Genomic DNA, 22,557 nt, shown 5'->3' on the forward strand with positions numbered 1-22,557 from the left:
TTTAGGATGAGGATCGAGTTCCTTCACTGGTCCTTCGTACGTGGTGTCCAGTCCAGCTGCGACTATTCCATGCCTTTCTGGTAAGTGTCTTTCAGTTTTCTCTTTGTCTTGAAGTATTTGTATTGTCTTTCTCACAGCCTGTTGTCAGCTCTGTAATAATGTCTATCTTTCTCCCAAATAGGTGTGATTCCGGCCCAGCAGAGCTACAGAGCACGAGGTGGCTCCAGATGAGGAGTGGAGGATCCCGTAGCGGTCTGGCAACAGGTGAGTGAGCTTTTAAGGGTAAGCACGAATAATTCGCAAGCGCAACCTCAAACTGAAAGTTCGTAATGTCTAACCTTGCCTTTTGTCCTTTTACAGGGTCCTTCATGGATGAAGAAGATGTCATGCTGCGGTGCCCAGAGCTGAAGTCCTGCGTGCCGGAGGATGAAGAAGTCGTGCTGTGGTGCTCAGAGCTGAAGTCCTGCGTGCCGGAGGATGAAGACGATGTTGTGCTGCGGTGCCCAGAGCTGAAGTCCTGCGTTCCGAAGGATGAAGAATGGACGTCAGGCTCAGCGGTGAAGAATGCAGGTGGATGCTGACTCCAGGAGGTAAGCGTATGGGCACGAGACTGGATTCCCAAAGGTGAGTGCTGCTTTATCCCAGGCGGCGGTGAGCGTTACGCTGCATGCAAATGCAGATTAACGCGAAGCGTGCGCCTTGGGGTTGGGTTGGCTTTTATAGCTGAGCTCTTAAGGCCACGCCCGCTAGTTCTATTTCTGCTTGCCACACCCTGAAGTTGCACGTGCAGCTTATCGATGGAAAGTTGCACGTGCCACTCAAGATGGAAAGCCACACCTGGATGGACTGCACACATGTGGAAAGTTCCTGAAAAGCAGTCCTGCACAAAATAAAGAGTCTTGCTTATGTTTCTCCACAAGCCTGGCGCCAAAGGTGCCAGGACTGAGTCCAACCAGGCCCCCTGTGTACAAATGTCCCAAAAGGGACCTGCGTGAACCATGCTCCCCCTTGCTCCCACAACCTGATGGTGCAGCTTCTGTGATCCTGGGCAAGTGGCCATGACAGTTGGGCCTCATCAGTGAGGTGGAGCTGTGACTCTCTGAGCACAGTGAGCAAGGGGTCCACGTCTGGATGACCCTAGGAAACTTAGGGTGACTAATCCCTTAAACAATGAAAAAATAGTCTATGGGTGCCCCTCTCAAGTGGGTACCTTCCCAAAGAACAGGTAATTTAGCCGTGTTTGTTCTCGCAGAGGGGCGCCTATGGACAATGTTTTCATTGTTTAAGGGACTTAGGTTTAGTCACCCTAAGTTTCCTAGGGTTATCCAGACGTGGACCCCTTGCTCACTGTGCTCAGAGAGTCACAGCTCCACCTCACTTATGAGACCCAATAAGGCTGAAACACGTGTATAGGGTTGCTGTTGGTACTCTTGTTCAGAAGAGAATTGCCATAGCATTTCGGTGCTGGACTGCCCATGTGGGCAGGACAAAGACTGATATGCAAATGGATATTTCCCTTCTGTGAAAGGTACAGTGAGCTAAAGTGTGGCTGCAGACTCTCGAGTGGGTACCTTCCCAAAGAACAGGTAATTTAGCAGTGTTCGTTCTCGCAGAGGGGCGCCTATGGACTATTTTTTCATAATTCACATTTAAAACACACTGTTTGATTGCATTAGGAAAATGAAGCCATTTTGTGATTATGTGCACTGTCATATGTGTATGAATGAGCCAAGTTCCCTGGCAGCAAAGCCCTGCATGTTAAGTCAGAGACAGTGCAAAGATGACTCCTGAGAATAGGCAAACGGCATGCAATTAACGTTTCCACTACGCAGAGTTACAAAATGTAACATAGATTTCAATGTTGAGAATAGTATTTTTGGTGCCAACCTGAAGAGAAATCCGGACGGAACTAAAAAGTTATAGTTTATGTTTCACATAGATTATCTCACACGCAGTTAGTTGGTTCTAACAATTCTGTTCATACCACTCCACTCCTATGTCTACTGAGGCAACCAGTGGAAATTGCAATCTAATTAGTTACATATGTCTAATATTTTTCAACAAATCCTAACTTGTGTGAACCAAAATGACTTCATTAGAAATGCGCTAACCTGTGCACTTGATGTTGTACCACATATAGGCCAATGAAAATGTATAATGAATAACACCTTATGTCATTTTTTAAATCAGCCAATCAGGAAAATGCGATGTTTAAAACTGTTGTTTTTGCTTTCGGTAAAACTTAATATAAGCCTGTACTCACACCAGTACAAGTTGAATGTATGTGGAAAATTCCCTGCTTAAGCAGATTTTGCAATAAATCATTTTTTTATTGTTCTTGTATCCTGTGCATTCGCATTCTTTTCCCGATTACCTTTATTGGCAGAAGAAAAGGACCTTACCTACAACCTGGCCTGGCTGGTTCATTGAGCTCTAATGTGGTTGTAAGATCCTTTCCCTTGGGCACTTATTGCCATTACTTGTTCTCGTTTGTGTCTGTATTCCCCATTTTACATGGCCAGCCATGCACCTGCCTCCATTCTGCTTGAGTGTTCTCATTTAATTCCAAGACTGGATCCCACAAACACTCAACCCACAACCATGCTGTCCCTGTCCCAGTCTAGTGATTATCATTTTCATCCCAAGCTGTGGGAGTGCATACTCAAGACTGGTGGAGTAGTAGTTGATATCCCCTTATTCAGTTAGTGTCCCTTTCTTTGGGTTTGATGTTCTAATCGGCAGTGAGGTTTATGATGACAGAAAGTGGTTGTTCTTAAATGGGGTGGTGGGTAACTGCCCCTCCGCAGGTAAACAAAAATTGCTCCCTGTGATGCAGTGGTTGGGCCTCTGATCCTTGACTTGATCTTCTTTAACTTGGGCCCACTGGACAGCGAAAAGGTGCCTAGTCATGGTGGCGCCCATTGTATAATATGGACCCTGCAAGAGGGACGTCAGTCAGACCCGTCAGTGGGTTACGCAGATCAGTCTCTTTCCATTAAGTCTTTTCTTAACAGAAAAATACTTTTAGAATACAATGATGTTGAGTAGAAGAAACACACCCTTTAGAGCTGGTGTACCAGTAATTTTACTCTTTTTGAGATTAAGTCTCGTCTACAAGGTATTATTTCCCCATCAGTGAAGTTTGAAGAAGATGAGGTGAACGTTTCAGTGCAAACTATAAGAAACAGTATTTTCATTTTGGTTTTCATTACTCGGACACATTTTAAATATCTCAACCAAACTACCAATTTCAGCACAAAGAAAGGATCTTGTCAACGTCTTTTTAAACAAATACTTATTATTTCATTCAAATTGGTGCATTTGATCTTTGTTACATCCTCTAATTTCCTTTAAATAAAATAAGTTGTTTTATTCAATAGATTGAACTAAAATGAAAGACAAAGTAAATCACCCCAATGACCTTTATGCACTTGCAATGACTACTACTTTGTCATGCATAACCTACTGTATTTTACTACAAAACAGTAGGTGCAGACAATCTGTATTGTTTTTATTTTGGCAGCTGAAACACTGAAGGTAAATGAATATCTTATTGTCACATGTTGCAGTTTGACTGTACCTAATACAGATGTAAATACAATTCTGAGTTTGCTATCCTGTAAGCTCACTGTTATATTTAGTTTTCAGAGTCAATTTGATGAGGGCGTTGTAGAGCGGGGTTGGAAAAGAACATTATGGTTGTCTTTCTCAGCTTGTTTCACACGGATCTCTTTAAAACTAACACTGGTCTTGCTTCTGGATGGTGAGTCTAAGAGAAAAGAAACAAGAAATGAAAAGAGAATTTAGAACAAATACCACCCTATGCAAGCAATGCAAGCTGGCTTTCAACAATTGCGTAAACGGTCTTCAAAGGTTTGTGGTAGGGTATTAATTGGATTCTATCAGGAGCCCTTTAATCCATCAAGTACTTTACAAAACGTCTCCTACATGATGGTTTGTGTACTAGTTAGGTGGTGTTATTACATTTAGCCATATTGTGGATGTGTGATGGTCTTGGGATGTACTCAAGTCATAATCACATTAGGTTCTCTCCTGCTAATAGCCTGATAGAGTTCTGGTAAAGCTGAACATGGTGGTAAAGGTATCACAGTCAGGATTTGGCTATGTGCAGAATGAGTGCTGGGGTGCACAAAATGTCCTACAACACCAGAGCCATACCAGATTGGTCTTGGGTGGAGAGGAGAAAATGGCGTTTACCATTGTATTTAGTGAATTTTTAATTAAGCGACTGGAATGCAATATGAGAGAATTACATGAGAGGTATGTTTGGAAAATAAAGCATGACAGGCAAGCTAGTTTCAATGAGACATTTACAATAAAGACAACTACCCTGTGTCCACATCCCTGTCTTGCACCTTAGGCATAGGCTTTGAGGCCTTCCTACACTTTAGGGGTGTGTCCAACCAATGCACAATGGAACAGGAGAGCATGCACACCTTTGTACTTACTCCCCAGGCCGTGAACTGTCAGGTTCTATAGACAGGAAAGCTGTGAGCAACTACAGAGATTTTTATATGAGGGTGTGTTTTGAACTCTGGCTCCTCTGGGACCAAGGCCCTGGACCAGGCTGCTAGGACCTTTATGGGGATGGTGTTAGTGATGTCGGATGTTAGACTAATCTTGGGCTGAGGCTGGGCTCAACTGGGAGTTAATCTGCATAATCCAACCTTCTCTACCCTTCTCAACTTGAGCTGCAGTTACCTGTCCTGTTAATAGAGGGGAAAAGGCGAATCCTAGGTTCACAATGGTGGCAGAGTCTGCTTAGCAGCTATCCGAGTGCTGCTAACGTATTATTTATTAATGTGGGTCTTTAAAGAGTGCTACATGTCACCTTCAAACTGCTTCAAACCCCTTGTCAGCCTTTTATAAAGCAACAAGCTGTGAAATGACATACCAAAACATGACATAATATGGCATGACATATAATAATGTGCTATTATAACAATACCATAATTCAGGTACATAAATAAATAAAACAAAAATGGGAAAACACACCAACAAAAATGTCATGTTAACATTTCAGGCCAAAATGCATCTGGGAACACAGGCATTAGAGCTTAAGAACCCAATATTGCATAACATGTCAATACACACAGATATAAAGCACACACGGATGCAAACAATGAAAGACTTCTGATATCACCTGCACTTTTAGTAATTCGACTAGGCTAGCAGTCTTCCACAACCCACAAAAGCACATAGAGTCAAATGATTGATATATGTTGGGTGGAAGCAACATATTACGATCCCATTGAGGAGGTTCTCACAAAGGATGAAATATATGTAATACTCCATCAAAATTACATTTGACTGCCTCATTTCACAAAGAAAAGGTGTCATGGGCCCAGCAAGGTAAACTGTTTTGGTTGATGAATAAGCATTGCAAGAGTACACTTTGATGACTGAATCTAACAGATGAGACAAAGGACAACACAGCAACAATAGATGCACAGCCAGAAGATTAAACGTATTACTTTTTTTGTTACAAACGTTAAGTAATAAACTCATCACAATCTATCAGTTATCAACAGCCAAGATAATCACCAGTAAACATTGATGGAGTGCTAGTACAATCACAAGTGACAGTTTTAGGAATAAGACAGCTCAGAAATAAGGAAACCAACAGGAAACCAATCATGACTAGGACATTCCTCAAATAGACAGCAGACAAGTGTTGGGGACAGAGAACCACCCCACAAATTCATGCAATTGGTATAATTTCATACTGCACTGGCCAAGCTAGACCATCCTGGTAATCCTGAGAACCTTTGGCAAAATCACTCTAGATCAGCTATGAGACCCTAGGGCCTGATACCTGCATCGTGACGCTTGCAGAGAGGCAGTGTATGGATAATTCTCCAAGCCCCATCCCCCATGCCTAGCCTCATGTGTCGCACCCCACATACCTTCAGGGAGCCCCCTCCCAGGCTCCTGAGTAAAGGATGTAATAGGAATGTAGAGTATAAAATAAATGCCTGGCTCCTAAGCTCCTAAACTCCTGCTTGCAGGTCTCTGCAAGCCACACATTGCATCAAACAGAAAGTTAACACCGCTGAATGACAGAGCCATGAACGCAACACAAAAGGGGAACTTACAGTATGGACAGAAGTGAACGCACGCACTGTGATGTCCAGCATTGTTCACCACTGGCAGCGCTATTGTGGACTCAGGCTGCCATGGAGATGAGGTTGCGTGTCTCAAAGAAGGTATGCTGCTCTTTAGAGCTTTTGGTGCAATCGAAGTCGTTTCACCTGAAGAATTCATAGCACAATCTGGGGCTACCAATTCGACATTACAGTCTGCAGCTAGATATAAAAGGGAACCTGAGCAGGACGTTAGTGTGAGAGTTGAAAGATAGATGGTGAACACAGAGAAGAGGAGAGAAAGATGGAGGAGAGAGGAGCGAGAGGACGAGTTGAATCTGGGAGAAAAGGGAGGGAATGTCAGAGATGGAGCAGAGAGAAGGAAAGGGGACAGCAAGTGATAGAAAGTGGGGAGAAGGGAAAGGTAACAGGGCCAGAGGGAAGAAAGTGACCATTAGGAGGATGGAGGGGAGTGCTGAAGAAGAACTGGGCCAGAAAGGGTGCTCTGGTGTTGGTGGATCAGGTGGCAGTCTAAAGGCCAGTTGGAGGAGGGCTAAATATACTAGCGGAGGCCAACTCTGGTGCAGCCCTAATTGTAAATAGGGGCGCCTAAAACCTTAACAGGTGGGAAACATGAAAACTACCCTTGTGTCCAACTGCTACTAACATCTGACTCTGATGCTCATCTGATGATGTGGTGGTGCCTGGCAGCAGAAAATCTACTAGGAGTAACATGACATACTAATGGATCCTGCACCAGTAAAGAAATACTGCAGCCCATGAAAGTATTTGGGAGCATTATAAAATTCCAGAGACTGAGGAGCTCATGTTCTACTGAGCCATAAAGTGAATGCAAGGCGTAAAAGCCTTGAGCAAGGCTTTATCGCCTTCCATTCACGCCACAGCTCATTTTCAATCATTTGTATAGAGTAGGGGTGGAATGCTACTTGGTCCATTGAAATCCCCATGGAGTCCTATGGACTCCAATAAATGGGGACTAACACCACTTATCACCACTTGTAATCCGGTGCTAATTCTGCTAGACCAAGTGGTGGTAACGGTAAACCCGTTTGGTGGTGGATCACCAAACTTGTAATGAGGCCCAAAGTCTGGTACTTAATTCATAGTTGGAGTGCATGGCAAACTCCAACATGACTCCATTCAAGAAAAAGGCCCTGCCTATTGAAAATAATCTAATGTTGACCATTAGGTTCTTTCCGGACTATTCAGTGCCTTAGGCAGTGTGAAGCATGACATTTTTTTAGGCCTGCAGTGTACATTGAGTGCCCAATTGTAATACCTTATGCCAAATTGTAGAGAAAGACATGATTGTCCTGGGGAAATGCCCCCTGCTGCTTCCTATCACAATCTGGCCACGGGCTGTTCCCACACATTCTGATAATCATCTCCAATTCTCAGGATAACCCACCTGACCCATGCCAGTAGATGGCATACGGTCACTGTGAAGCAAAGCAATAACTCTTTTAGCTGTAAAATGCAAATCATACTCTCCCATATGTCAGTTTAAGTGTTGCAAGGCTATCCTCATGACCAAATTGGTAAATGAGAATACTGCCTATTTCTCTAAACAGTTTCCTCTGTAAGAGCATCGACATAACTGGTAAGTCAGAATTAGGAGTGCGACATGTTGGCATTTTCACTGAAGGGTTCTTAATTAGAACACACAAGGCCTAAACTGCCCCCAAGCCTACGTTTCTCTGCCCAAGAAAACAAGACAGGTCCATTGTCCCGAATCCTATGCTAACCGGAGTTCTGTCCAAATCAAAACCGAAAGGAAATGGAAGTTCCTGAATGCGTTCTCCTCCATACCCAGGACCGTTAGATGGCATGAGCCCCCACTTAATGTCCCCCCCCCCACTTGAAAAGTGACGAGTGTGACGGTGAGCTGTGGCGGCACGACTGGTCTGAAAAACGGGAAGAATCGCCCCAGGGAAAGCTGAGAACGGGCCTGGGGAACTTTGCGGCACAGATCTCCTCATACACTGTTTCGGAGAGGCAGCATGTGGTGTCTGAATCCCTCGCAGGGAACAGACGCTGTAAGAAGTGAGGAGGGCCAGATGGTGTTGGCGAGCGAGGTGCTGGAGGAAGCTGCCCACCCCCTGAGACCCAGGCGGGTTCTGTGCCCTGCGGGGGCAGGAGGCCATCCTTTCCGCTGGTCCCTGCCCGGTGGCCCATCGTGCGAACAGCCCACGGGGCTGACGTTGTGGAAGGACGGCCAGGAGGAGGGGCCTTGATGCATACCCCTTAAGACTTTCCGAGTCGGGCCTGTGACGGTTGCGACGACGTGGACTGCTCCTGTTGGCGAGGGGCTGATCACCCTGCGCATCAGCACGGGAGAGACGGATGTGCTCAGGGGCTCGCAGTGAGAGGGAGCCTGGACTCGGGGGCGGCCGCCGCACTGTCCCGACAATTAAGTCGTGTTTGGCAGTGAGAAAGGGAGTTTGGAGCCCTACTCAGACCAGGCGGAGGTCTCGTGAACACTCAGGCCCCACGAATGCTCCCGTGGCCCACAGTAACCTTGATTGTAGCAACAGCTGGGCCACGATGGAAGGGAGAGGCGCGAGCCTATGGAGGGAGCACTGGTCCACTAAGGAACCGACACATATAGGTACTTTGGTGCAACAAAAGTTCAGCGTTCCACCACACGTGGATATACACCATCGAAGTAGTCCATAACAACCCCAAAGCAAATATTTCGATGGTACTTTGCCAGGAAGTCCATGGATTGCCACTATGTGGTCTTCTACGAAGTTAGGTTCTTTCGTAAGTGGAGTGGGTCTAGATGACTGAATAGTAGTATTAGTTGGTACTATGGAGTGAGATGTCATGGGTTCATTTACAATGTCTCCACCAGACATTGTTTTGACTATACACCCATTTTTTGGTCTTCTTTCTTTTAAATTGCTGTACATTGCAGCTTGTGATATCACTTTCTTTTTAGATGATTTGGTCTTTATTTGTTTCCTCATTACAAATCCAAAATGTCCTATTTTAGCCATATCCGGAATTGTACACTCTGCAGTCTGCTCTTGGCAATCATTCTATTTTTTTGGTGTATTATGGGTATCGTTGATGGTTATAGGCTGGCTAATCAGTATCTCAGCATCTGTATTAACTCCGATTTCTTCAAGCGTTATTTTACCTTTATTAGCATTCACATCTAGTAGCATCAAATTCGCATCTAATGTGCGTTCGATTGTATCACATTTACCTACCAGATTCGTTAATGCTATTTCTAGCGTTTCTAGAGTTTTTAACCACAAAACTTTATTGGATACCGAATCAGTCCTTTTTTCCCTTATTTGCGATGTATATAAACTTCTATCCATAGTACTATCCATGCATTCATAGTTTGGTAATAAACCATCCACTTGTGCGATTATTCCAGTAATTGGATCAACCACAGGTCTAATATATGGGTTACTTTGAAGACACTGGGACGCATACAAATGAGGTGCATAACCTGAAGGGACATGAGGAACCCGCCTGGCACAGATCACAATGAGGCCAAGCCGGACCACATGGTCAAAGGGGTCAGCTTTTGGGTGTGAGCAGGAGTGCGGCCCGGGTTAAGACCCTCCCCCACAGACTATAACTGGGAAGGCGGTGGCTGGGGGTCTCCTGATCCCTTTTGAATATGGTACTTTCCCACACGTGGCAGAGGGGGGGCATGTGCCCACCCCTCCTGATACAAGGGTGACATCGGCGGTCAGTACGGTTACCAGTCAAATGGTCGAAAACATTTGGTCGACAGGACAATTGGTCGACACCATTTGGTCGAATGCCAAATGGTCGAATTTTTTTTTTTTTTTTTTTTACCCATTTTTTGGGGGGGTCCCCCCCCTCAACCCCCTTTTTTTCCCTTTTTTTTTTCTCCCCACACGAAAACCCACAAAACACATATATATAAAAAAAAAAAAAATTCGACCATTTGGCATTCGACCAAATGGTGTCGACCAAATTGCAGTCGACCAGTTTGTTGTCGACCAGTTGACTGGACATCGGTCAGTACCAATAGAGACTCAGGAGCGGCCCACCCAGAAACAGTGAACACCATACTGAAGTGAGGACCTAGAAGGGGAGGCTAACTGGGTGTCGGCCCAGCGCCTCACACGCAGGGAGGAGAGGCCCGCAGTGGCTCAGAGCACAGTGTGCAAAGGCCATACTGCATGGGTGGGATTGTGTGTGCATGAGGCCGAGCCGGGGAACGCTGTAATTGGCACATTGGAGGTGATATAGTGAAGAGTGCTTCCCCCTCCAGAGCTGGGACTCAAGACTGGAGAGCTGAGGGAGGTGACTCCACCCCCATATCCCCCAGATTTGAAACTTCGTGGTGAGGGCCCCCAAGTTTGGGCCGTGTGCCCGCCTACGAGAACTGCATCAGGGGGGAAACGGCCCAGGAGGAGCATGTGCCATTGAAGGGACACCCGAGACAGCTACCCTCCGGAGGTTTGGTTAGGTGGCGAGAGCCAAGGAGGGGCCCGCACTGGAAAAGCGCTTCGTGTGTATGGAGGCAAAGGAGAGGTTAGCCACATACAAGTACAAACTAAAACATCCCGGCCTTGTGACTCTGGGGCAGTGCGAAATGTCAGCGTCATCGGAGGAATCAGCAGCTACCAAAAAGGACGTGGCGGCCCTGATGGAAAAAATAAGGAGCATGAGGGCGGACATTGGAAGCCGGGTCGACAAGATCTCCCAGAGGATAGATAAGATGGAGGAGCGGCTGGAGGTGGTTGAAAACAACCAATCCTTTCTGGATACACTAGAGACACATATGGACATACGAATGCTGGAAATCGAAAACCCTGAGCAAGAATTTCGGATGAAGATGGATGATTTGGAAAATCGTGAAAGGCGTAATAACCTTAGGCTCTTTGGAATCCCAGACAGAGATGGGGAGTCTGAACAAGACCTAAAAAGAACACTTCACAAGATCAGTAAGTTGGTTTTCGACAATGACAATTGATGAGGCAAAGATCGAGAGGACACACCGGGCGGGAGGGGTTGCTTGGGGCCAGAGGTCAGTCCTCGCTCGGTCCCATAATTATGCAGACAAAATGAAGATCCTGGAGAAAGCAAAACAAAAGGGCCCAATCACCCATGGCTCAGCTAGAATTACGATTTTCCAAGATTTAACCTCACTAACCCTGGCTTGAAGAAGAATGTGTGTGCCCCTGACGAAGTGGCTGAAAGAGAAAGGAGTGTGTTACAGATGGGGGTTCCCGTTCTCGCTCACGTTTGAATTGGAACGACACAAACACAGCCTGACGACAGAGGGAGATATTCACTGGGATATGAGCAAGCTGTTGGGCAGAGCCTACAGCAAGAGGAACCAGGGTGAAAGACCGGATGACGATAGACAATGGCATATCAAAGGGCAGAGGAGAAGGAGAACGCATCGCCTCTGGTGGACAGCTGAAGTTCACTTAGGTCATGGTACTGTTGATAAGGGTAGAAGAGGTGGTTGGAAGGGGTTCCAAGGTGGTGAAGCGGCCTTGGTTTGTTCCTGCTGGTTCTGGACATCATAAATGTGTGTAGGGGTTGGTCGGAACCTGTGGGGGAAATGGATAGATTTAGCTGATTAGGCCCAGATTGGGGATGGGGTTTGAGAGGGCTCAATGACAATATGCAAGCATAAGTGACGGACCGGGAGGAAAACAGTCCCTCCTGGGAAAGGGGGATTTGCAGGGGGGTAGGGGCTAGAAGTAGGGTCTTCTTGCAGTTTTATCGGGTGTGTGATGATGGAGTCCGGTGCTTGGCCGCCTGGGAGGGGAGGTGGTACATTGGGGGAGAGAGGATAGTATGGCAGCGAATCTAGGTGCCCAGGGGGGTGGACATCTTAGGGTGGGAACGTTAAACGTCAAAGGGATGAACTCACCCACGAAAGGGTTGTTGGTAGCCAGGGAGTTCCGTAGGGCGGGTTTTGATATGTTGTTCCTTCAAGAGACTAAATACGCCAGAGGGGAAGAACGGAGGGTCACGGGAGGTGTACTGGGACAGGAATTTTGGGGCTCTTTCTTCGCAAAGAGGCTGAAAATGGAGGTGACCAAAGTATGGGCAGATGTAGAGGGCAGGGCTCTCTCGATGGTGGGCACTATGCAGAAGGTGTTTTACTTCCCCAATCAGGGCCAAATAAGGTTTTTGTAAAAAACCCTCCCAAAATTGATGCTTGAGGCTCCGGGCCATATAGTACTTGGAGGTGACTTTGATATGTTGGCCGACATCAAAATGGATAGACAAGGGGGTGATGCTGGAACAGGGGACCCACCAGGGAGGGGGTGTGAGGAGACCCTGGAAATGATGGAGGTCTATGGGTGCAGAGATGAACGACGGCATCGTCACCCAAAGGAAAAGGGTTATATTTTCTACTCAGCCCCACACAGCACCTTTACTAGGATAGACTATGTGTACACCTCAAGAGGGCTGTGGGGGGGGAGACGCTGGGTTCTGAGATCACTCCGATCACATGGTCAGACCATGATATGGTGACAGTGGATTTCAACAGCCATGGCCTGGTGCATAAGGGATCCAAATGGAGGTGCAATGAGTCACTGTGGAGGGATCCGGTGTTCCACAGGGAACTATTAACAGAGAAGTTTCAAAGAGGGTGGTATGGGAAGCTAGGAAGGCGACATGGAGGGGGATCATGATCAGGGAAGGGGCGAGGAAGAAAAGGGAGCAGACGTTAATCGAGAACAGACAGAGAGGAGATCTTCCACCTTGATGAGGAATGAGAGGAGAGGATTATCGAGGCGGGGAGGAAAAGGGAGGAGCTTAGGCACCTTGAAAAGGGACAAACAGTTAGGAAACTACAGTTCCTGAAACAAAGGTTCTACGAGAAGGGAGATAAAAGCAGATTCATTATTGGAAGCCAGGCAAAAGGGACAGCGGGACGAGAGATGGGTGGCAGACATAGAAAGGGGAGGAGGGACATGGGACCAGTGCACGGAGGGGTTTCAGGAGGCATTTGCGTCATTCTATAGAAACCTATACAGATCTGAAGACAATCCAGGGAGCCAGGACATATCAACATATTTGGCCAAAAACGCAGGTGCCGAGGCTCTGCCGTGAGGAGGCTGAGGCATTGGAAGCCCCAATTATGGCAGAAGAAATCAAGAGGGCGGTTGCGAGATTGCCGTTGGGCAAGGCCCCAGGGGAAGATGGGTTTACGGCAGGGTTTTACAAGTCATTCATCTCCCTTGTCCTCTCGTTCATGGCAGAACTCTTTAACAACATTTTGGAGATGGGGGAGGCCCCAGAATCGTTTTCCCGTGCACTGATATTGGTGATCCACAAGGAAGGGAGGGATCCTAGAAGGTGTGGATCCTATCGCCCCATCTCCCTTCTGAACAGCGATGCTAAGATCTATACGAGGATACTGGTGGCTAGGTTAGAAACACATTTGCCCCGCCTGATTCACCCGGACCAGGTGGGATTTATAATGGGTAGGCAAGGGGCGGACACAATGAGGAAGACCTTGCACCTGATTAATTAGTCGAGGGCGATGGGGGGGGGTAGGGCCTGCTCTTTTCTCTGTCGACGACGAAAAAGCATTCTATCGGGTAGAGTGGGGCTTCCTTGAGGCAGTTCTGGGCAAGGTGGGTCTGGGGTCGAGGATTAGGAGGGGCATAATGGCCGTGTACACATCCCCCAGGGCATCTGAAGCATTCAAAGGTGACTATTCCTAATGGTTCGCCCTGACTAGGGGTACGAGACAGGGTTTCCCCCTTTGTGGAAGGAACTATGGTGGGAAAGAGTATAAAGTGGCTTTATACGTGGGTGACATGCTCTTACACAGAAGGAATCCTCTAACCTCCATACCAAGAGTGATTCAGATGATTGCTGAATATGGAGAGCTGTCTGGCTTAAAGAATAATAGGGCTAAATCTGTCCCATTTCCTTTGCCCGACAAAGGGGTGGGTGACATGAATAGATTTGCCCCACTGAGAGTAACAGTCAACTGGGACACACTGAGATACCTGTGGATTAACCTGACATGGGAGGTGGAAGCCTTGTTCGAAGCTAATTTCCCCTCACTCATTGCAGCCTTTTGGGGGGACCTTGAACGATGGGGGAAACTGACTATAGCTTGGCTCAGGCGTCTAAATGCCCTGAAGATGGTGTGCCTCCCAAGGTTTTTATACACATTCCAGATGCTACCGATCCGGATCCCGGAATCCTTTTTCAGGGAAATGAAGGGGAGATGCTTAAGTTTTCGTGGCAGGGGAAGAAGTCAAGAGTAGCATACAAGGTTCTCACCTTGCCAAAGGACAGAGGGGGGTGGGATTCCCAAATTTAAAACAATATTTTGCAGCGGTACAGCTAAGGGTCCTCATACCCCATCTTAGGATGCAGAGGGGACTCCAGTGGGTTGATTTTGATAACTGCAACTTAGCCCCCTCCACTGTCTCCAAGTGGTTGTGGGTACCGAGAAGTAAGCTCCCGCGTAGGATCAGGCACCACCCGTTTTAGGAACCATATGGGATATCTGATGAGATAAGGTGGCTATGCAAGGAGTAACTACATTGCCTCCTCCCCTGAGCTATATCTGGGCACCAGGGGCTCAAGAGGCAATACCAAAAATACCAAACCCCAAGAGATTTCAAACTTGGTTTGAGGCGGGCCTGGGGCGGGTGGGACAAATGTGGAAAGCGGGTGCCTTTATAGCGATTAAGGACCTGGAAGGGGACTTGGGCATAGGCGCTCTCTCTGGTTTCTCCTATCTTCAACTAAAGTGAGTCCTCTTGAGTGGAGGATGGCAGGAGGCGATACAGAGAGATCTTACCCCTTTTGAAAACATACTAGATAAAAGAAGAGAAATGAGAGGAGTGATATCTGCTATTTACTGTGCATTGTTGACGGCAGGGAAAGGGTTCACGGAACATCTGAGGATGAAGTGAGAAAGGGATATGGAGAGGGGAATTGATTCAGAGCTCTGGTTGAAACTGTGTAGAGGGGCCCCTCGAGCATCGATCTCCAGTCAGTATAAACTGCATGCTATTAAGCTTTTCCATAGGTGGCAATATGACCCAGTTCGGCTCTCGAAAATGTTTCAGTCGAAAAGTCCCATGTGCTGGCGCAGATGTGGAGAAAGGGACGACTACTTGCACATGTAGTGGGGATGCCCTAATATAAAGGTATTCTGGGATCAAGTGCTGAGGTGGGTTAAGGATATAGATGGACTCCAGAGTACCAAGACACCATTCCTGGTATTATTTGGGTTGGAGGAGGTGGAGGGGGGATCTCATAAGGCTGACATGAGTGGCAGCGCCCTTGCTGCTTGCGGCTCGGGCCTGCCTGTTTATGAAATGGAAAGGAGTTTTGACCCCCAGCAAGAAGAAATGGATTAACATATGCATAATGGAAATGATAACCGCAGCGCTTCATGGGAAGGCAGGGGCATACGAGTTGATGTGGGGTGATTTCATGGTCAAACATATGCATAGTTAGGGCAGGCGAGGATACGCGCAGTAAGTGGGGATGAGAAATAGAATACAGAAAGACATACAAGGTGGAAGGATTTACCAACTCCAGAGGAGACAATTCCAAGAGGATGATCTCCCAATATGTGGCTCACCTCCCAGGGGTGGCTAAAGGCAGTGGTCAGAAACAGGAGATAAGAACTCCCTACCCGGGCACACCTGAAGTTAACCTATATGTTTATATTTAGCTAAAGAAGACTACGTTCATGGGGTGGAGTGTGGTGGGGGATGGGGTAAAGGAGTAACATTTTCAAACAATAGAGGAGTGATTTTGGGGGGAGGGGGTATGTAAGGTTTATGGTTTTTGTTCCTTCTCTTTCATGGTTTAAATACATCATGTCCACTGTTGATGTTTGTTGATGTATGAAAAATGTCAATAAAAATTAAATATTTTTTTTAAAAATTAAAAAAGGAAACACATAAATTCAACAAAAATACAATTAGGACCCTTGCCCAACGAAAGAACAGTGGTTGGTTTTTGACCCCCACCTTGGTGTTTCTTTATCAAAAGGGACTCCTCACCCAGATACCTAGTTCAAGCCAGTGCACTAAATATCTCTTCAACCTCTCTCTCCTCACATTGTTTGTTAGTCGATGGTCTACCAGCGTGTTATCTTGGTCTCGTCTTCTTTCCTAGTTGGGCACCCCTGGTCCATATGCTCATCATAGGTTTTCTGCTTGCGTTCCCCAACCAGGAAGATCTTGGTGCTCTTTTCAGCAAGGCACCTCCTGGTCTTTATCCTGCCTTGCGGTTTCACACCTCTCACCCTGCCTTGGGGAATAGTCTCTCTCTCCCTTCCTTGGGATCTTTCTTCTCTGACCTCGCCTCAGGGTCTCATTTCTCTCACCTTGCCTTGGGGGTCTGGCTTCCATCAACCTGCCTTGGGGGTCTTGCTTCTATCAACCTGCCTTGGGGGTCTTGCTTCTCTCACCCCCGCCTTTGGTTCTTGTTTCTTTCACCCCGCCTTGGGGTCTTGACTCTCTCACCCTGATGTGGGATCTCGTTTCTCTCCCCCTGCCTTGGGGGTCTTGCTTCTATCAACCTGCCTTGGGGATCTTGCTTCTATCAACCTGCCTTGGGGGTCTTGCTTCTCTCATCTCACCTTGGGGTGTTGTATCTCTCCCCCCCCCGCCTTGGGTTCTTGTTTCTTTCACCCCGCCTTGGGGTCTTGACTCTCTCACCCTGATGTGGGGTCTCGTTTCTCTCAGGCTGCCTTGGGGGGTCTTGTTTCTCGCATCCTGTCTTGGGATCATGTCTCGCTCACCCCGTCTCAATTCTTTCACCCCACCTTGGAGTCTTGTGGGGCCTCACTGCTTTCCTCCCAGTTACCTGGATCCACTGCGTACCTCTGCTTTCCAGATGGTGCTCCTCGGCAGAGTTGGTGAGCGCGACAGATGCGGCGCTGTTTCTTCAGACTCTCCATGGCGTTCTGCAGTGGGCGTTGCTTGCCCTCTCTTCCCGCTGGCTTCAGGCAGGAGTTTTTGTGCAGCTTCTAGGTACGCCAGTTGTCTGCTTCTTTGTCGGCGTCTACTCCTGGCCACTCTTCTGGGCCGAGTCCTTCCAGGTCCTGGCCTGGCAGGGGTTGTGAGCTTTCTGCAGGCTCTGCCCTGGCTCGGTCCACCACTCTTGGTGTGTGCTCCCTCTTTCATACCACACCTCCTACGAGGAGGTTCCTGGGCTTCTCCAGCTCTACAGTTCCCGGTTTCACCGGCTTCTAGTTCTGTTCAACTCTTTATGCCCCACTCTGCAAGGGGGTGGGATCACCCATTGTTCTCCTATCCCAGGCGAGGACAGAGTATACATATCATTCATTTCAGCTTTACTTCAGTAGTCTTTTACTATAAAAGCCAGCAAATTTCTAACAACAAAATATCATCTCAGAACATCAAACATAAAAACACAGCGGACGAGTAATATAATCAAAACCGGTCACAGGGATTTTCAAGAAAAAGAACCAATTTAAAACACCATTTCCCATACCCCTTCAAACGATTATTAGACAGCAGTAAACTTCAAAAGTGCCAGTGTGCTTAAAGTGCATAGTAGTTTGGCTTAAGGAGCTAACCGCTCCACACCTGGAAATAGATCTACAGCCATAATACAGCCATAATACAACCAAAATAAAAATAAAAAAGATGTTACCCATTGCTTTGCAGCAATCCACCTATTGGCTGCAGGAGCCCAGACCCATCAAGGGTATAGTATACATGTAGAGGATTCCTTTTAACTGATGCCAATTCAGTAATGGTCCACATATGTCAGACTCCATCGCAGCCATTCATACAATGTTAATGTTAAAGGATATTTGTACCGTGCACTATCACCACCGGAGTGGTCCCCTGGCGCTCTGCCGGCTCTGAAAAAGGGGGGTGTGAGTTAGTGGGAATGAGCTGGAAAAGTGCAAAATAGCAGTGATGTGCTTTTGGCAGCCTCAGCCCAGTGGGTCCGTTGGCTGGGCTTGGGGTGTTGTACGGTCGGTAGTCGTCGAGTGCTGTTGTGCAAGACTATGTGCGGTTTGTTTTGTTGTTGCAGTGTAGTGAAGTTTGTGCAGTTTGCTGCGTTCCAGGCTTGTGGTTGTGTTTCGTTCGAGTTGGAGGGGTGTATGCAGAGGAGTGAAGTTGTTAGTGGGTTGGTTATTGATTTATGATTGCACGTTTGGTTCAGGCTTGGCAGGAGAGTCGTATATCGATCATTGAATTACATTTCTATCTAGATGCGATGCAGGCTAGGTTGAGGATTCCATCTAATTGTGGCACATGCTAACATTTACAATTCTATCTACATGCGACGTAGGCTAAACATGAGGATTCCATCTAAGAGTGGCACATGCTAAGATTTACAATTCTATCTACATGCAACGCAGGCTAAACTTGAGTATCCCATCAAAGAAGTTTTAAAGTATCATACTGTTTAACTCCCCTATAGCCAATAAAGATATTGGGACCTTGAGACAAGGGATTATAACTTGTATCCCTTTCTAGGGTTTTCCTGTCCTCTAAGGGAGGTGGCAACACCCCTTGGGGGTGTTGAGCTTAGCAGGCTCACTTCCCTAGCCACAAAGTCTCCTTGGGGAGAGGGGGCACATTCCAAGGTTTCCTCACATAACACGGAATCATTTTACTGATCGCTATCCTGCCAATAGCTGGCAATGGTAATGATTTCCAAAAAGCCAACAAAAAACTACTGGTATCCTCTGTGTTACCGTTCACATTGTCTCTAAACAGATCATCACTGGCATGGGCCTATTGTGAGATGCCTGAAGTTCACCAGAAGCCATTGGATAGCCAGCTGTGTGTCCATTAAGCCTCTATAATTACCCACTGGAAAAAGATATGTCTCCAATTAATTTGTAATCTTGAGAATAGCCCAAACTGTTATATTGTTTCCACCACCCTCGTCAACATCACAGTCGGGCCCCTATGAAAATGATAAATGTACACTTATCACATTACTGCAATAGAAACACAACTGGAGGAAATCTAGCGCATACACGTTGAACAAACATTTTCCTTTTTACAAGCTATTTATATGCAAGAATATCACGTAGCCAGTATTTGAACTGAGTTTTCTAGAATGCTGTTTGAAAGGGTTTATTGAGTAGGGAGTTGGGGGGGAATCTAAGAGGAAGAAGAGAGACTTAGGTAGGCAGGGATATCGTGATTCAATTTTGATTCACATTAAAAGATTTTCCAGAATCCTCATTCCTTTTTCAATCCATAGTGGATGGGCGCTCAGGGTAAACCCAATGCATAGATGGTAATGTGACTATTTACAAAAGTCTATTCAAGTGAATTTATCATAGAAAAGTTAGCGGACCAGTGTATTGATCATTCTGCATTGTGGTAACAATTGATCTCAGGATTTCATAATGTACAGTTTGTTTATATTGAAATAGATTCAGTTGTTTCTATTTCTTTTAATAAATATACCTTCTGTGCAACCCTGTATGTTTCTAGTTCCGAAAGGGGAGGGATACTGTAGGGAAGCAGTATTGTTAAATTGAGGGTCCCAGGTTCCTTAAAAGAACTTTATCACGTAAATGAAAACTGTGTGCGCAGGATTCGGGCCGGATGGAAAATTCCCTCAAATTAGTTGTTGCCCTATTAAAACATCCTGCAACCCTATATATTCATACATTTCTTCAAGAACAATCTCTCATCCCCATGAATAAAACTTCTGGTAATATAATTGGGCCTGGCCTTCTACAAGTGTAACCCCTTCCACCGCTCCATTGGACACTCCCTTATCATGAGAACCCATCAATGAAGAATGAGTTAAAAACTGTATAGGTCACAAGTAGGACATTCCCCATATAAACAACTTAAGCTCAGACCTCCAGCCAAACATCAGTAGACGTCCTTTGAGGACAATACATCAGTCCTCAGTGCTGTCGAAGTCCCACTCCCGCCACATCTCTTTACCCATTACCACTAGAAGCACTCTCCTAGATTTTAGTACCATCCTGCGGCCAGCAGAGCCTCCTCCTGGATACGAGGTACTGCATGTGTACTCAGATATAGACCTTTGCTTACCACCTCTCCCATCCGTTAACTGTCCCTCTCAGCCCAAACACGTTAATCTTGTTGTGTATAAAAAGGTCAATGTTGCAATAGTGCCCGTTATTTTCAGGTTGGATGGAAAGATGAGCATGTACTTTACTGGCATGGTCTATAATGTTATGTTACTTTGCATTTATATAGCACCTTATGTATCATTGGTATGATCTCAAGGCGCTGATAGGTTGAACGCCCTCGGGAACTGTAGTTCAAGTCGAGAGAGATAGAGAGAGAGAGAGAGAGAGAGAGAGAGAGAGAGAGAGAGAGAGAGAGAGAGAGAGAGAGAGAGAGAGACATAAGGTGCGTGGGTGCACCGGATATGTGTGCAGCTGGTGTGGCACTTGCATGATAGCTGCTTCTTAGCGGTAGGTTTGGTGGTTGGGAGATCAGGAATATGTGTTCAATCTGGTTGGTTGATACCCAGAATGATTTGAGGCTGCGCTAGGGCTGAGGAGACGTATAGGCTAGCGGGTGTGCTGAGCCAGCTGTGTTTGATTAGGATGAGGAGGAGGGTGTGGCGGGTGGTAGTATGAGAACAGTTATACCGAATGATGTGTCATAGTATCGCTGTGTTCTAGTTGAGTGGTGGTGTATAGGAAAGAGTAAGAGTGGTGATGAGATATGATGGTCTTCAGTAAGGTGCATGAGATCGGGGACACATCTGAACCATTTATTCTATCCGTTCTATCCGTCCACTCCGTCCATTCAATCCACTCTATCCGTTCCATCTACTCTAAGCGTTCCATCCGCTCCATGCTTTCCATATGGTCTATCCACTCAGTCCGTTGTAACCATTCCTTTCGATCCGTCCATTCCTTTCGATCCATCGATTCCTTTCGATCCATCCACTCCATCCGTCCCGCGCACTCCATCCGTTCCATCCATTCCATGCATTCGATCGTTCTATGCACTCTATCCGTTCCATGCACTCCATCCGTTCTATGCACCTCAATTTTACCTCCTAAAAAGAGCGCCATGGTTTCTACACTGCTGCTGTATATCCTGGTACTTTGAGGTTTCTATCCAGAAATCGGATACACCACTTATACCTTGCTTCTTTCAAGCTCACAAGGGCCCCTTTATTTCATCAGCATCATTATATCATCACTACTCTTGCAACAACTGCTCTTATTGGCTCTCCTTCCCCTATAAAGGGCCTGATACATTTGGTATTGGCTTGTGATATCTGTGGGTCTGTGAATGCCACAGTCTGGGAGTTATCATCCAGCTCCTGCTCCTCATGATCCTGATTCTCTGGCAGCATGAAAGTGGGTGTATTCTGTAGGGAAGGCATGGTTATCACAAGCAGAGACGGACAAAAAAAATACATTTTCAAAACCTTTGTTTAATATTTGTCGGTTTGGGTTTGGAAAACTCCTAATTTGCCCAAACACTAATATGAGAGTAGTCTCTACCATCAAATTAAACAAAACATAGTCCTAGTCAGTCTTTCAGTGGAAATAATAATGGTTTATACCCAAAAAAAAAAAATAATGCCTGCCCTTACACTTATAGAATAACTCTGGAAAGGGATATGTATGTAAAAAGGAAAAATAGTGTAAAAAAAAACTAGCTGAGCAACTTCTCTTCCCCACATTTGTATAGCACAGGGTAAGGTGGCACACACTGGCTGGGTGACACACTTTGGCTCTGGTTGCAAGAATACAGTTCTCAATGTGGATCAAGGCTTACTTAGCCTTCCAAATTAATGTTTCAACCAAAAAGTTCACAAAGCTACCCCTCTGTCGGGCTCAGCCCTCTCACGATACAGTTCAACACAAACTTGCAAGGGAGCTCCCTTCCCCAAGCTTATTTCACTTCGGGTCTCCCTCTGTCGGGTACGGACCACTTTCAGATGTCAAAGACATTTGAATGTGCCAGGCTTTATCAAATACCTCTGCAGGACCACTTTGACATTTGTTCCCTTATTACTTTTAGCTTGTCTCCCAATGCCTCTTGGTACTTGTAGTTTTGAGCATAAAAAGATCCAATCAATCATGTATTCTTTTGGTTTCCTGCCGTTGTGATCACGTCTTCAATTTTTGCGTTACAAAGTTAATTTCACATATCTTACGTTTCTTTCACTCACTTTGCCACATTTATGAGATCAAGACACTTCACAGAGACTTTCGACTGAGAAATCTTTCTCTGCCAGACCACTCCGTTAGTCTGTATCTCTCTTTTCCCAACTGGACTACAAGTCCAATAAGGCTGTGCTCTTGCCGCTTTATCTTTGGTGCCTTTCGTCAACCCAAATTGTTTCATTCACTCACTCACAGTACTGTTCAGGCTTTCCACTTCTTCCAGCTGGTCTGCGGGCAACGCCTTCAGCATCACCCTCTCTGCTCCTCTCTAACACTCTTGTTTACCCAAAAGGAGAATAGCCCATTTCC

At 46.3% G+C, this 22,557-nt stretch overlaps 1 protein-coding gene across 1 annotated transcript in view; it reads right to left on the reverse strand.

Moving 5' to 3' along the window:
* Nucleotides 1-3,494: 3,494 nt before the first annotated feature.
* SPATA4 (spermatogenesis associated 4) overlaps nucleotides 3,495-22,557 on the reverse strand; it is a 392,623-nt gene continuing 373,560 nt past the window's right edge. Inside the window, exon 6 of the mRNA XM_069631442.1 lies at nucleotides 3,495-3,769. Coding sequence (XP_069487543.1) covers nucleotides 3,651-3,769 — 119 coding nt within the window. The 3' untranslated portion in view covers nucleotides 3,495-3,650. The remainder of the gene's footprint in view (nucleotides 3,770-22,557) is intronic.

The sequence above is a fragment of the Ambystoma mexicanum genome, chromosome 6q, assembly GCF_040938575.1.
Source record: "Ambystoma mexicanum isolate Mex_15411 chromosome 6q, UKY_AmexF1_1, whole genome shotgun sequence".
Classification (NCBI taxonomy): domain Eukaryota; kingdom Metazoa; phylum Chordata; class Amphibia; order Caudata; family Ambystomatidae; genus Ambystoma; species Ambystoma mexicanum.